At 40.3% G+C, this 13,493-nt stretch overlaps 1 protein-coding gene across 6 annotated transcripts; it reads right to left on the minus strand.

Annotated features, from left to right (window-relative positions):
* Positions 1-49: 49 nt before the first annotated feature.
* On the minus strand, positions 50-12,267 carry TRPV1 (transient receptor potential cation channel subfamily V member 1). Of its 6 annotated transcripts, XM_061363637.1 has the most exons (17): positions 11,138-12,267; positions 10,609-10,638; positions 9,009-9,324; positions 8,301-8,467; positions 7,845-7,997; positions 7,314-7,454; positions 6,547-6,845; positions 5,748-5,924; positions 5,388-5,552; positions 5,021-5,116; positions 4,286-4,356; positions 3,491-3,656; positions 2,670-2,736; positions 1,934-2,250; positions 1,321-1,448; positions 954-1,069; positions 50-391 (listed from the first exon to the last, which is right to left on the minus strand). In XM_061363637.1, exons 3-17 carry the CDS (start codon positions 9,308-9,310, stop codon positions 225-227), a joined length of 2,532 nt encoding a protein of 843 aa, XP_061219621.1. In that variant the 5' UTR covers positions 9,311-9,324; positions 10,609-10,638; positions 11,138-12,267; the 3' UTR covers positions 50-224. The 6 variants fall into 6 exon arrangements, 4 of the variants coding, with proteins under 4 accessions (XP_061219621.1, XP_061219620.1, XP_061219619.1 ...); XM_061363636.1 differs by lacking the exon at positions 11,138-12,267 and having other exon boundaries at positions 10,609-10,732; XM_061363635.1 differs by lacking the exons at positions 10,609-10,638; positions 11,138-12,267 and adding an exon at positions 9,531-10,599.
* Positions 12,268-13,493: the final 1,226 nt, after the last annotated feature.

Consider the following 13,493-nt stretch of genomic DNA (forward strand, 5'->3'; position numbering starts at 1 on the left):
AGACAGTTTCTTGCTAATTTATATTAAAAATAACCATGAAGGCATGAGCTTAAACAACAGGTAGTTTATTTAGCATACTTCATGAATCCTTGCACACTGTAATTTCCCCAATCCTCTATCTTTTTCCAGGAATACCTGTTCTTATGAATGAAGTGCTTTAGTTGTCCTACTTGTGAGAACCAAAAAAGGCAACTACAATTAACCTTCTTAAAAATAAAGTAAGATTAGACTGACTTTGGAAGTGATTCCTTCAACATCTCAGAATATTCTGGCTCGTAATAAGGTTCCAAGATAGGTTTTAATTTGACTTCTTCTGGTAGTTTTTGTGTCTCTTCTCTCCTGCTTCCATCTCTTAAAAGTGGAACCAATGTTTTCCAGTTTTTCCCTGAAACTAAAAAGCAAACGAATGGTTAATTTTTCACCCTCCACAGAAACAGAAGATATTATGCAAGTGGTTTAAATAGGAAGCTGATGAAAGAAGAAAGAAGCAGGAAGAAATGGTTTTGTAGTTTTCTTCCCCATACTGTTCCATGAGCTTTCCATATTTCACCTGGTAAACACCAGCAGAGACTCACTGTACAGTTAAATTATTGTCTGCTGGATGCTGAGCTCCCAAACTACAGGGTTCGGGGACTCTGAAATACGTTCCTGGCTACCTGGCTTCTATTCTACACTGTTCTATCTCCTCTGGATTTACACACATTATCTACCTCATAAAAATCTACAATGGGAATGATGAATCCATGGGGCTTCTATTCCAGTGAGTAAAACTGCTATGTGAATAATGAGCCCACTTAATCCTTTACATTTTGTGCTGACTAAAAATGCCATTAACTTGGCTACTGCCATTATTGTTAAGTGCATAAAACTGGCTGCCCTCTAACAATTAATTGATGCTGATTCTATTACCAGTGTCAAACCCATACTAGTATTTAGGTTCCTGAAACCCTCACCTCTGCCAGGCTTAATAGAGTAACTGGGATTTCGTTTGAGGTCCCCAGAGCACCCAGGGTCTTCATTGATTATGCCCAAATTAGTATTCCACGTGGACCAGTTCACTTCATCAACCCTAGGGAGAGAACACAAAACCAGTATCTATTCTAAGGGTCACCAGACCACTCCAGAATGAGTTTAGATCACAAACTGCCACCTCTCAAGCCTCAGATCTGACCCAGAAAACAGACTAAACTGATTACTGTAGACAGTGTCAGTACACTACTTCTCAGAGTGCTCCACAGGAAAAGTTCTGCTTCCCATCACCAAACACCTTATTGCTATTTGCCTACAAAAGATTGTTCATTTGACATACAAACAAGTTACCTAAAGCACCATCTGTAATCATCTTGGCCATCAGGTGTGACCCCGACCAAGACTTGCTTCCCAGATCGGAATGAACGCCTCACACAGTTCAAGTAGCTGTTCTCAATATCCAAGATTGTGATAGCTCTCTATAGGTAAAAGAAAACAGAACACTGAAGATGCAGTTTCAAGGTCCCGCTGTTAATATGTCATTAAAAATGCTGAATTACTGCCCTCTCATTAGAACTATTAAGTTCTCTTTCTTACCTCAAACAAAAACTGATACGCCTTTTGAGGTTCTGGTAAAGACTGTTTTTCTCCTTGTGTAATCCCTGTCTCCATAGTCTGATAAGGATTTTCCACCATCAAAAGCCCGAATAATTTTGTCTAATAACAAAAGTACTTATTTTCTTAAATTCTGAACATCTCCGGAACACTGGGAATATCTGCTTAGGCAAAGCATCAAATACGCATGGAAAAGGAACCAATATACTTTTTTTAGGAACTGTTCAGGGGATCAGAAAGCAGCAGGAACTTGACACTTAAATACATGTCAGGTCCTAAAGATTCTTTCTAAAATTTGTGATTCCCCATACCCTCTTTCTTGGATAACAGCCTCACATAACCAATGTACCTGGAGTTTCCAGATGCTCTTGCTCTCCTGTGCAATTTTGCTCACAGTTTCCCCCATCAGTGCAATAAGCATGTTGAGCAGGAGGATGTATGTAAGGATGACATAAAGAACCAAAAGGATGACAAACACTGACTTGAACCTATAGTTCTCTGTGAACTCCAGGTCCCCCATCCCAATAGTGAACTTGAAGAGCTCCAAGCAGGTATAATACAGACTGTTGTAGGATGTCCGCCCTCGTTTCACATGGCAACATCGGGAATATTCAGAGCTATTTGTATCCTGCCCCTCATTGTCATCTTCAATTAAAGTCACCACAGCTGTTGCAAAAGAGGAATCACATACGCAAGATGAAAATACAATTTGGTATCATAATTCCATTGCAAGCAATGAAAGTGAGGATAAACATAAGACATTTTATCTTCATGGTTACTGTCCCCAGAGAAACTGCTCTATAAAATATTTGCCAGAACTGACACCCTCTCAGAAGGTGTTGTCTCAGTCTGAACTATACAGAACAGGATGACTGTTTTTCCATCAGCTTTGCAAAGCATTTTGAGACCCAGCAATGAAAAGCTGCCTGAAACTACTACAGATAATTGTTATTCTGAAGAGATATTTCTTTTGTAATAAGGTTAATATGTTAGTTCTAGTTGGAAGCAAAGTCAAAGCCACTTGAAAAATAAAATCTTCTGAGATTCTTTACGGTAAGAAAAAGTAACTCCAAATATGACCTTACCTGTAGAAAATCCCAAGAGAAATACTAGATAGACAAACATGAAGCGACATAAATCCCTAAGGATCATCTGTAAGATGGAAAATGAGTATTTTTATACTGTTAGAACTTGAATATAAACTATAAAAAACCAAAACCTAGTAGAATATACCGCTTCAGCTCAACAAGGCATTCGCTGTGTGTGGCTGTTCATGCACTGAACAGCTGTTGACCCTGCTGAGATAATAGAACTTTAATACAGAAAACATTTTTCTCCATTACTTATGCAACGGCTTACATACACAAGACATATGCTTGCCAAGTAATTTCATCTTTGTGAGGATAAACCACATTAAGACAATTTCATCTTTCTTCCCCTCTTGGGCTAGCTATCTACATCATACATAGAGATATATTAGCCAGCTACTGCCTCTTAAATAATTGCTCTGTTTGGTAACATTTAAACTATACCTAAAGAAATTTCCAGCTGATAGAAGGCTGTGCCATTTCCCTCCACACCAGTCTGCACTGTTCTCAGTCTACTTTAATCCATTCCTATTCAACTGTAGCTATTTTGAAGCACAGGGGTTAATAATAATACCACAGCTACTATAAAATACATGGATGAGGAACAGCACATTTTTCTACATAGCTTAAAAGTGGATCATTTAATTCAGAAAATAATGACCAAGTGCAGTAGGGTGGTATAAGGTTTCCCACTGACACCATGGATGTGCCATGGATGCCAAGATATGTCAACTTCTCTCCTGGAAACAGGGCTGTTGGCAGCAGTGTTCTAATCTGAGCACCCTGCTGGTCTCATCACCCACTCACACTGAACTAACCTTGGCAATCATGACAGAGTAAATACCCATCTGCTGGAAGCCACGGGTGTAGTACAGCATGTTTGCCCAGCCCAGCGCCAAGGAGAAGACCATGGAAGCCACATACAGTTCCTGGCCACAGAAGTACAGCACCACAGAGCTCAGGAGGAGCAAGGAGTGAACAAAGCTGAAAGAAAAGCATGGTCTGAATGCATGAGGTAATACATCAGAATGACGGATTTTCCAAAAACACAAAGGAACCTTGGAAGACATTTCCTCTCCCTTCATTCTTTCCCTTCTTAAACTCTGTAATTCCTCTTGCAATTTACCCAGTTTGCCCACATACAAATTCCTGTGGTCTCATCCCTGCTCTTCCTTGTTACTGGAGGGAGGAAAAGCCCTTGAAAACACCAGTTGCTTCAGCACTCCCACTCTTTCCACAGACCCATGAAATTGCCCTGTTTAATTGCCCTCCAGCTAGGAGGAGAAACAGGCCAAATTATTGAGAGGCAAAGCTCCCTTCAGGAATAGGAGGATTTCTGCACATCCAATGCATACACTTGATTGCAAGCCCAACTTGGAGATCTACTCCTAACTCTGCTGTATGACAGTTACCGAACTTCAGACATTTCATTTGTTTTACCTCCCAGTCAGGTACTGATCCAGACCGGCTTGTTCCAAGTGCTATGCTATCCACTGGCAATTATTTTGTAAGGACCCAGGAAATTACAGCAAAGTATCTACCAATTACAAATGGCTTCAGCCAAAGCTACAGATCTCACACACTGAAATGCAATCAAAGATATTGGAGCTTACAAAAGAACCTCACTGTAGCTGTCAACTATCAGTGTCCTGAATGATGGGCGCCTCTGCACGAAATACTGTATCTGGAAAGGAAAAAAAAGGGGGGGGAATGAAGACGAGGTTTGCATCCATGGAGGGATTAAGCATCCCATGTGAATGCATCAACTAAGCACTGACACATATACCAGGAAGCTGGTACCTATTCAGCATCTCCCAAAATAGCTGAAAACCAACACCAGCACAAGATCTAGGGAGGACTCTCAAGTGACACTTGGTTTCTCTTTCATCTGGCACCTCTTTTGAAGACAACAACCTATTCAGTCACTGGTTTGAGGACTGTGTTTTACTGCACACTCCCCATTGGCTGCCAAGAGAAAGCAGGGGGACTTAAAGCTAAGACAGGTGATCTTTAATAGAGGCCTGGCTATTTGCAATATCCCATTTTTAAGCCTTGACTAGGCTAATTATCGAGATTGCTCACTGGCTTCTAAAGATAGTACTTTTTTATACAATAGATGAAACTGTACCTTAGCTCATTAGTAACTGGAGAACTCCTAATCAGGTCAAGAAAAAAAGATTTGTGTGAGTGAGTGAGTGCGCAAGCTGTCTGGCTGGGTTTAAACCATGACAAGCTCTCAACTACAGCAGTGAGCATTGTAGCAGCCAATGCTAATGAACAGGAAAGGCATGTTTGATTCGCTCCTACACCAACCCAAACAGCAGAATGAAAAGTTTCAAATATCTTACCCCTCTGAGAAAAAAATAGAGACCTCCCAATACACTCAGGATCTCTCCGGTCACTCGAAAATATTCCCCAGTGCTGTGACCAAATGTGAAGGGAGGCTGTATAAGACAGAAAGATAGATATGTTCAGCAGAACTGGAGACAGGAAAGACCTGGCTTTGCCAGCAGCTGAAAGCAACTGTATTTCTGAGAGAATACATTAATTTTATGAAAGGCTTGCAGCAAGGAGGCAAGACTGGGAGCCAGCAGGGTCAAAACCTCCCCCCTGTCCTCAGGAAAGAGGAAAATCCTGATGTTAGGAGCATACATTCAAATGGGGGGCAGATCTGGGGTATCATGCACTGGGTGGTTCATGCCAAGAGTAACATACCTTCTCTTTCTTCTCTACAGGTCTGTAGTAGGCTGCTGCAGTGAGGATGATAATGTGGAGGGTATAGACAAAGAAGTTGAAGTAAAATAAGTGTTTGACAAACCGGTCCCACTTGTCTTGTAGCAGCCTGTTAAGGGGTTCCACCAGCAGCATCTCATGACGGTTCTGAGTGGAAGAAAAAAGAGAAGAATCTTGACAGGACCAGTATATAGTATGCTCTGGAAACAGCAATGATATTCATCTTCAGCAAATGTTCCCTCTTAAACTCAAGAGGGGAGATAGCTGTTTTGCAGAACTAAGGCAAAAGAGCTGGAGCTCTTCCCCAACAGTGAATAAAATGCCAAGGAGGTGCATACTCACTGGGGTTTCACTGCTGTAGGCAATAATCTCAAGCACTGAATTTTTTTCACATGTGTCTATACAGGACAGATCATAAAGGGATGAGTGGACAGGTCCATAAGCCCATTCAGTGAACTTCCTAGACAAATGCCTGCACTCAGGATCTTTGATCTCTCGTCTGAGGATGTAAGCGAAAATCTAATTGCAAAAGAACAACACAAGCAACATTTCAGTGCTAATGGACTTCTAGTTCCTTGGTATCTTCACAAGACAGGATGGCTAATTTCTCCCTAGGTTAACTGAAGTCAAATGACTGGAACACTGCAGAGATCAAAGTCTGAAGTAAACACTATTAATTTTCTGACTGGATGCTGGGAGACAAGCAATACAAATACCACTTACAACTTGCCATGACTGGTTTCAAAACTGCAAGAGAAAAGCAGAGATGTATGTTACACATCTCTGAGCATGCAGCCATTTGGAATGGGGACTGCCAAAAGATGAGTTATATCAGCCAAAGTACAGGGCCTTTAGTGGTTCAGATGACAGCAGAAACTTTCTGTTTCCACTTGGGCTGCCTGCATACCCGTGGTGTATGAGTAATGCAAGCTGGGCACAGACACACAACACTTTGTAGCCTTTAAGTTTGGTGGTTGAAAACTATAGTTTTGCATGTTAAACTGCAGCCCTGGTTCCTCTGAACTAAAAGGCCCTAACAATAAGCAGTGATAAAATCTGTTCTACATAACTATTTTGCATGTACTCTGTGTAACTTGGTCAGTAATGAGACAGTTAATGAGACAGACATTTGCTCACCTACCCCTATCTTCCCTGTTTTGGCTGCCAGAGTTAAAGGAGTCAGCCCTTTCTTGTTGGTGAGTTCTTCTAGCTTCAGGATTGGATTAATTTTGGCACCAAGGATCAATATGTTATTGTACATCTTGGTAACAAACTTGGTATTATCCTTAGTATTATCTGCAATCTCCACCAGTGTGTGAAGGACCATGTTGCCCATGGAGTCCTCAGCAGCGATGTTGGCAGCCTGATAGGGGTTCTCAAGGAGGAATTTCACAATGCAAAGCTGGTTGGTGCAGGCAGCCAGGGAGAGAGGCAGCTCCCCTATGGGCAAGCAATGGGAATGAGTTACCAGAAAGCCCATTATTACACTTACATAAACAGAAAGATCACGTTGTTTTCATCTCTCACTGTAAGGTCCATTTCCCTGTATAACAACTATCACGAATTTTTGTGACAGTTGTTACAATCACATCTGCTCTGGTTTAACTGCAACACAGAAACATGGCTCCTTAAAAAAAGCACTGGAAGGACAGCTGACAGAAGGTTACAAGCTTTCAAAGGATACAATGCCCAGGATACAGATTCTCCACTCCCACATAAACAGGATTATTTAACAGCCTGCATTTCGGATTATTGATTGAGTTATCCTAGCATTAAGCCCATTCTGTGCTCAGGATACAAAGGATACAGAGTCTCCAGTCCCACATAAACAGGATTATTTAACAGCTTGCATTTGGGATTATTGATTGAGTTATCCTAGCATTAAACCCATACTGTGCTCACCCCTACCAAAATAAAAGCCAGGTTTCCCTTTGATTTTCCTGAAGAACTCCCCACAGGCTCTTGCATGAACATCTGCTCCATTCTGGACCAAGAGCTTCACCAGGTACATGTTCCTTCTCTCAATGGCGATGTGAAGTGCAGTCTGGCCTACAGAGACATTCATTAGATGAAATCTTCAACATTTAATACAGACAGAGAGCTTTCAGGCACGACAATTTGTTCAGTTCCATGTAAGATGGTGAAACTGAGAGCTTTGCAGAATAAAAAGCTCTGTAACTGAACAAAAAAATGATGGCACAGAGAGCAAATGCAAGTCCCCTGAGCTTGCTATTAAATCACTGCATAAAAACTGGCAGAATATTGCACCTCACAGAACACGGCCCTAGAATGAATGCGCTGATTGTTAATCACACTGGAGCTTTGGGTGCTGCATCCTCAGGCATAAGGCCTCATGCAGAAGGCTGTTTGAAAGTCCTGCCTAACCCTATCTTCAGGCTTAGCGCCAAGAGTATTAACTGCAGCAGTCATTTCTCTTACCCTTGTAGTAATTGTCCGTATACTCTGCGTTAACAAACTCTTTCAGAGTTCCAGTTTTCTTTGCAATATCCAGCAGCAAGGGAATAGTGTCATTTTTCCCATCATGTAGATTCAGCATGGCTTTCAGTAAGCAAGTTTTCCCAGTTTCTGGCTCTATAGCAGAAAAAAATTGAAGCTATATAGAAGTGATTGCAAGCCTCCTATCTACTCCTGGGCATGCAGGAATTAATGAATTTCTTTTCAAAAGCTCATAGAGGGTTTGACAGAAAATTGCAACTTTTCTGAATTCTCCTGTAACCTTACAATCAATGTATTTTTGCACAATCAATAAGGAAGCACTGGCTATTAGAGGACCTCCTGCAGACACTGAACACAATTATGTTTTTTTATTTCAATCTCAGGAGCACTGCTAGAAGAAAAAGAGGGTAACATAAGGTATGTCAAATTAAAGGGTACCTTTGAACTCATCATCTGTCAGATGCTTCAGGGTTCTGTTAAGGTAGAGTAGCAGATCATCCAGGTCCCTTGTGTTGCCTTGGGCTACAGCATCAAAGATCCTTCTGCGGTCATAAAACTTAAAAGCCTTTTCTGAGCAGCCTGTGATGGAATCTGTAGATAGGAGCCTAACAAGGGAGAATTTCAGTTACTTGAAGTCAGATATTTAGCATACTTTTTATAAATTACCACAATACTATTTTTCATTTGCTTGTGTGAAATAATAAGCACTAGAGATGGATCTGCAAAGTCTGTGAGGTCAACAAAGTCTGCGAGGTCAACAAAATCTGCAAGCAACTGTCCTGATAGATTTATGTATCTGTTGCTGAAAGTTGAGAACAAGGCTTAACGGAGGTATTGAAGTACAACAGCCTAACTGCAGGCTGGGAGCCAGGCAAGCCCACGTTATCATTCTGAACAATGTCCATTCACTAAACAGAATTAAGGTCTGCCGCTAAATTTGGGCAAAATATCCATGGAATATATTTTCAGAGATGTAAAGAGACAACAGCTATTGTCACTTTCATATGCAACACTCCTCATTTTGGCACAGAAAACAGTGAAACTGAAAAAATGGGCACACTCATGGAGGGAACAAATGCTGCTCTAAGAAACAGTCTGCAGCTGTCAAATCACTGATTACAACCAAATCTTGCAAAGCAAACTTACTTGTGAAGTTTCCCCCTTTCCAAATTGGCATGAAATTTGATGACAGAAGGTGCCAACAGGTGATCCATCTGGTACAAGGAGTCCATGGGAGCCATGTCCTTATCACTATCCCCCATCACAAACCTCCCACGTCTTGCAAAGATGTTGCTTTTGGGTGGCTGGACCTTGGTGCTGAGTGTACTCTGGAGGCTGTCAGGCGTTTCCAGCGTGGAGTCCTCCCCATCTGTGTGTTCATCTGTCGCTTCAGATTCCTCCATGTCAGAACTGCCAACTTTCCTCATTTTCCCAAGAATAGAAGACATGATGAGCAAGCAGCCTGTGGGGAATGACACAAACACCTCAAGTCAGCACTTCACAGGGCTATGAGTTCCCGTTTTGCCTAGTACTCTCCAGAAACAGTAGGGAATGGATTGGTTACTCTCATCTTAGAAGTGAGACAGATGGACACATTCACTAGAGAGGTGAAACAGTTTAGTAGGTCATTATCTTCATGATATTTGTTACTGTCCCCACTGCCCTTACCTGTTTCAGAATGGAGAAAGCAAGTCAGGGTGCCCCACATCTTGCCAGCAACCCCACTGCAGACCTGACTACCTCTGTTTAAAATTAGTCCCTCATCCCACCCCCTCCAATCACTGTTAAAGCCTGAACAATCTTTGTTTTATTTCTCTACTTTCTGTTTTGTGCCACAATATGTTCTCAGGATTTTATCAGGCATGTGAAAAACACCAGGTGTGCCATAACAGCAGCTCAGGGATGCTGGGCACTGAGCGCTTCCTGCATATTGGAAAATTATCACTTAATGGCTTCACCAGAATTACAGCAGTGCCCAATGAAAATTGGAGCGTGTGATTCTTGAGATGAGTGTCACTTCAAACATGAGATAGAAAGGAAAAGGTTACCACAGATAAGATTACTGCAAAACCACATGTCTGATCTTGTCTGATTTACAACCACAAAGAATTAGACACAAGTTAACAAATATACTATACTGAAAGTAAAGAAGGTTTTTCCTGCTTTCTTACCAAACTGTTTCAATCAGACAGATGTTGGTCTTTATGCCACTGAATGCAAAATATTCTGGAACTCCAATAGTGGAGACAGGAATGCATCACATCTGGACTGCTTTTAGAGAGCTCTGATCAGCCTTAAAAACATACTCTGAACTCCCAGGTTACTTGGAAATCTTACAGTTTTGAGCACAGGAATGTTACAAAATCTTTAAGAAGCCTTCAATTATAAACCAAATTATAGTAGTCACTAACCTTATCTGTCTATTCGGTGTGAAAACAAGATCATAAACATGCATCAAGGTTGTTTCTCATCACAAAAATATACTGAGGGCTTGTCTGCAAACCTACACTATACATTAAAGCTGAATTTTCACTTCTGTAAGACTAATTAATACTTACATTAAGAGTCATTTACATTTTTCTGTGCAAGCAGGATAGGAAAGAAACTTTTGTCAGGCATTTGCGTTTCCTGTAATTTTGTACAATACACACATAAAGAAAACATGAATTTGCAAACTTGCACATTTAGGGTTACTGGAAGCACCACAGTGTAGTACAGATGAAATACTAATGTCCTCTGTGCTCACCTTTCGAGTTCTTTGTGTCCTTAGAATCACTGAAAGAATAAACATATCTTATTAGCTTAATTGTTCTATAAATAAGAAATCATACATAGAAAAATATTCCCATTTGGAATATGATACTAAGAATAGAGAAGAACAATTACTGCAGTGAAAAAGCTATAGTTTTATAAAAAATACACTGGGAATACAGCCACGTACAGTTTTAATTATTTGTCTTATTTAAATTAATATGGATTAAGCCAAAACCATCAGTGAGATGGCTGTGGAAAATGGAATCCCTTGTTTTCCACTGAATAGGTGCAGTATTAAAATCCACAGAAGAGACTCAATCCTGTCCCCCTGGCAATTTGCTCAAACCTAGGTTAGTCATGATGTGTGCTTTCGTTTCTCAACCCTGTTAATATCTTTGATAATAAAGACAAAGCTGCATTTCCTCAGGAATATCAATTTGCAAGGGAAACTTCACAATTCTGTGGAAGGAATCTTAAAAAAAAATAATAATAATTATATAGCCTACAAAATTCATAACCTACCTGAACTCTTTGATTCCTGGGTGCACTGAAGTTCGATACAATAAATGAGACAAGGAAATATTTATGACAGAGCGTCTAACCACATAACTTACAATAAATAATAGACACTTTACAAACAGCTAAAGCTGTGCTATTCAAATACACACGCACAGCTTACAAGTACAGCACAAAATCCTGTCTTCTGAAAAATAGTCCAGTTGGTAGTCTGCATAAGCACCCTCTGATCTACAGAAATTTGGTGCCAGATATTCCTCTTCCAAGGTGTCTGGACTGAAAAGCCCTCAGAGTTTGCTTCTCCATTTGTCTGCAAAAGTGTTCTATGTGTCTGATGATTTTTAGAATCAAGGGAAGTTCACTAGAACAGAGAATAGAGTAACAAGATCATTAAGAACAATTCTGGAACCAGAAGCATCAGCGGCTTTTATTCCCAGGAGTTTAGCAAAGCTCTTTACAAGAATTGCAGTAAGTTGCTGTTGTTTTTCCCTCCCCTTTAATTGCATTTAGTAATGGATATTCTTCTCCAGATTTCCTCTTCATAAATACACTCAAGCTTGCAAAAAAATCCCAAACCACCAGACTGCAATTCTCTCTGCGGGTCACAGTTTCAATTCAATTTACCAAACCATGTAACACACGCCACAGCTCTTATCTGAGATCAGTCATCTTTCTGGACACCTTTCTTGGGTGTAAAGCCCCACAAAGTATTTTAAAGATAAGCTGATTTTGGACAGAGCTGAAGAAGACAGAAAGTCCTAAAGCCATTCTATCATTCCATATTCCTAATACATTTTAATATATATATGTATGTAACAGCTTCTAAACATGAATGTCATTAGGAGAAGAAGAATCCATATCTAATCCAGGATGGATCTAATTCCCTGAAAAATGAAAAGCTGTGTAATACATTGTTAAATATATGATTTGTATAAGATTCTTCTGCCAAAGTCTAGTCTAGAGAAACAGCTTTTCCAGCAGGCTGAGCTGAGGCTATAGCTGTTAGACTCAAAGCAACCTCCCAACTTCCAGCTCCTGACATTTCAGGTTCGAATATGAAATTATTCAATGAAATTATGTAGTTTATGTTTTGCAAAAGGTAACTATCTTTCTAGTCTTGTCATCTTTATATATATATATATATAAAGGAATAACATATTTGCCTATTTAATAGCAAACTAATTATACTACTTAAAACACCCTAAGGCATTGTACTCTGAAGAAATAAAATGCCTATTTATTAATGCATAAATACAGATTACCAATAAGGCAGGTTGTTAGCTGATGCTCCTGGAACTTTGCTGAGCAGAGCCATCTCATCCAACATTAACTCCTTCACCATTCCAAAGCAGAGATTCAGAAAGTTACAAGGATCAGTGGAGGATGTCCCTAATTCAGTCTCTAGCTTCCTCCTGGTTGCTTTTGCTAAATGCTTCTTCTCTCTCTTCCCATACCAGGCACCAGCTTCTCTCAGTCTTCCCATACTCTGATGCACACACTTCAGGAACTTTCTGCTATGTTTTGATGCCTTCTTCATCAGCCTCCTTGACCTGTATTTGCTTCTTAGCAACACCACTCCATTGCTTTTTGCAACAGTTGTTGGGACATACCATATTCCATCCCAGCAGGGACCTGGTTTAAAGATATAAACTGATAAGGAGATGTGGATGCTTATCAAAATAGGCCAGTTAGAAACAAGAAGGAACTTACTTTCTTTCTTGGGCCTGCATCCAACCTGCTGCACAGGCTTTGTGCAATTTCTGTGCTTGGGAGTGATTTCACCAACTAAGAGCCCTCTCTATCACTGTAAAAGGAAAAACATCAGCATATGTGCTGAAGTTCTTAAAGAACTATCTGAATCCAGCCTGCAGGGCTGCAGAGACGGTCTTGCCTTCAATGATAGAACCTAAAACCAGACCACAATTTTACCAGCTTCTGGAAACAAAAGTTAACAGCATGCTTAAGTAGTACTATCAGCTCTTTCCAGTTATTCAAGAAAACTGAAAGCACATCCGCTGATACAAACATACTTTGTAACAACATAAAAAGGAAAACAACATATAAGTAATTCAGACTTTCTACAAAAACATTAATCTAGCCTACGCTTCCTCTGTAATTCCTATGTATGCTGATAGTTCCCTAAACACAGCATGAAATAGATGCATGGAGAGAGGGTGGAGGGAGATGGAAATTAATCCATCTCTGCAATTTAGATTTCAGAACAGCATTCTCACTAAAAAAGTGAGCCACTCCTGATGTTGCTAATGTCTAAGACAGGAATACACATCCATATTTCAGTCAAAATACATGCTTCTATGTAATGAAAGTGTATCTAGATAACACAAAACTATCTTACTTGCT

This window comes from Neopsephotus bourkii, unplaced genomic scaffold (assembly GCF_033783945.1).
Source record: "Neopsephotus bourkii isolate Nb327-2 ecotype Australia unplaced genomic scaffold, CSIRO-AGI_Nbou_v1 NB_1154, whole genome shotgun sequence".
NCBI lineage: Eukaryota > Metazoa > Chordata > Aves > Psittaciformes > Psittacidae > Neopsephotus > Neopsephotus bourkii.

Bases quoted from the DNA above. Each gene is read 5' to 3' on its own strand.
- TRPV1 (XM_061363635.1), bottom strand. From the start codon at position 9,570: ATGTGGGGCACCCTGACTTGCTTTCTCCATTCTGAAACAG. The intron at 2,737-3,490 runs GTTAGTTCAGTG...TCCATCTTACAG, and splicing joins ACTCTGTCATGATTGCCAAG to ATGATCCTTAGGGATTTATG. The intron at 1,070-1,320 runs GTAACTTGTTTG...TTCTCTCCCTAG, and splicing joins GATTACAGATGGTGCTTTAG to GGTTGATGAAGTGAACTGGT.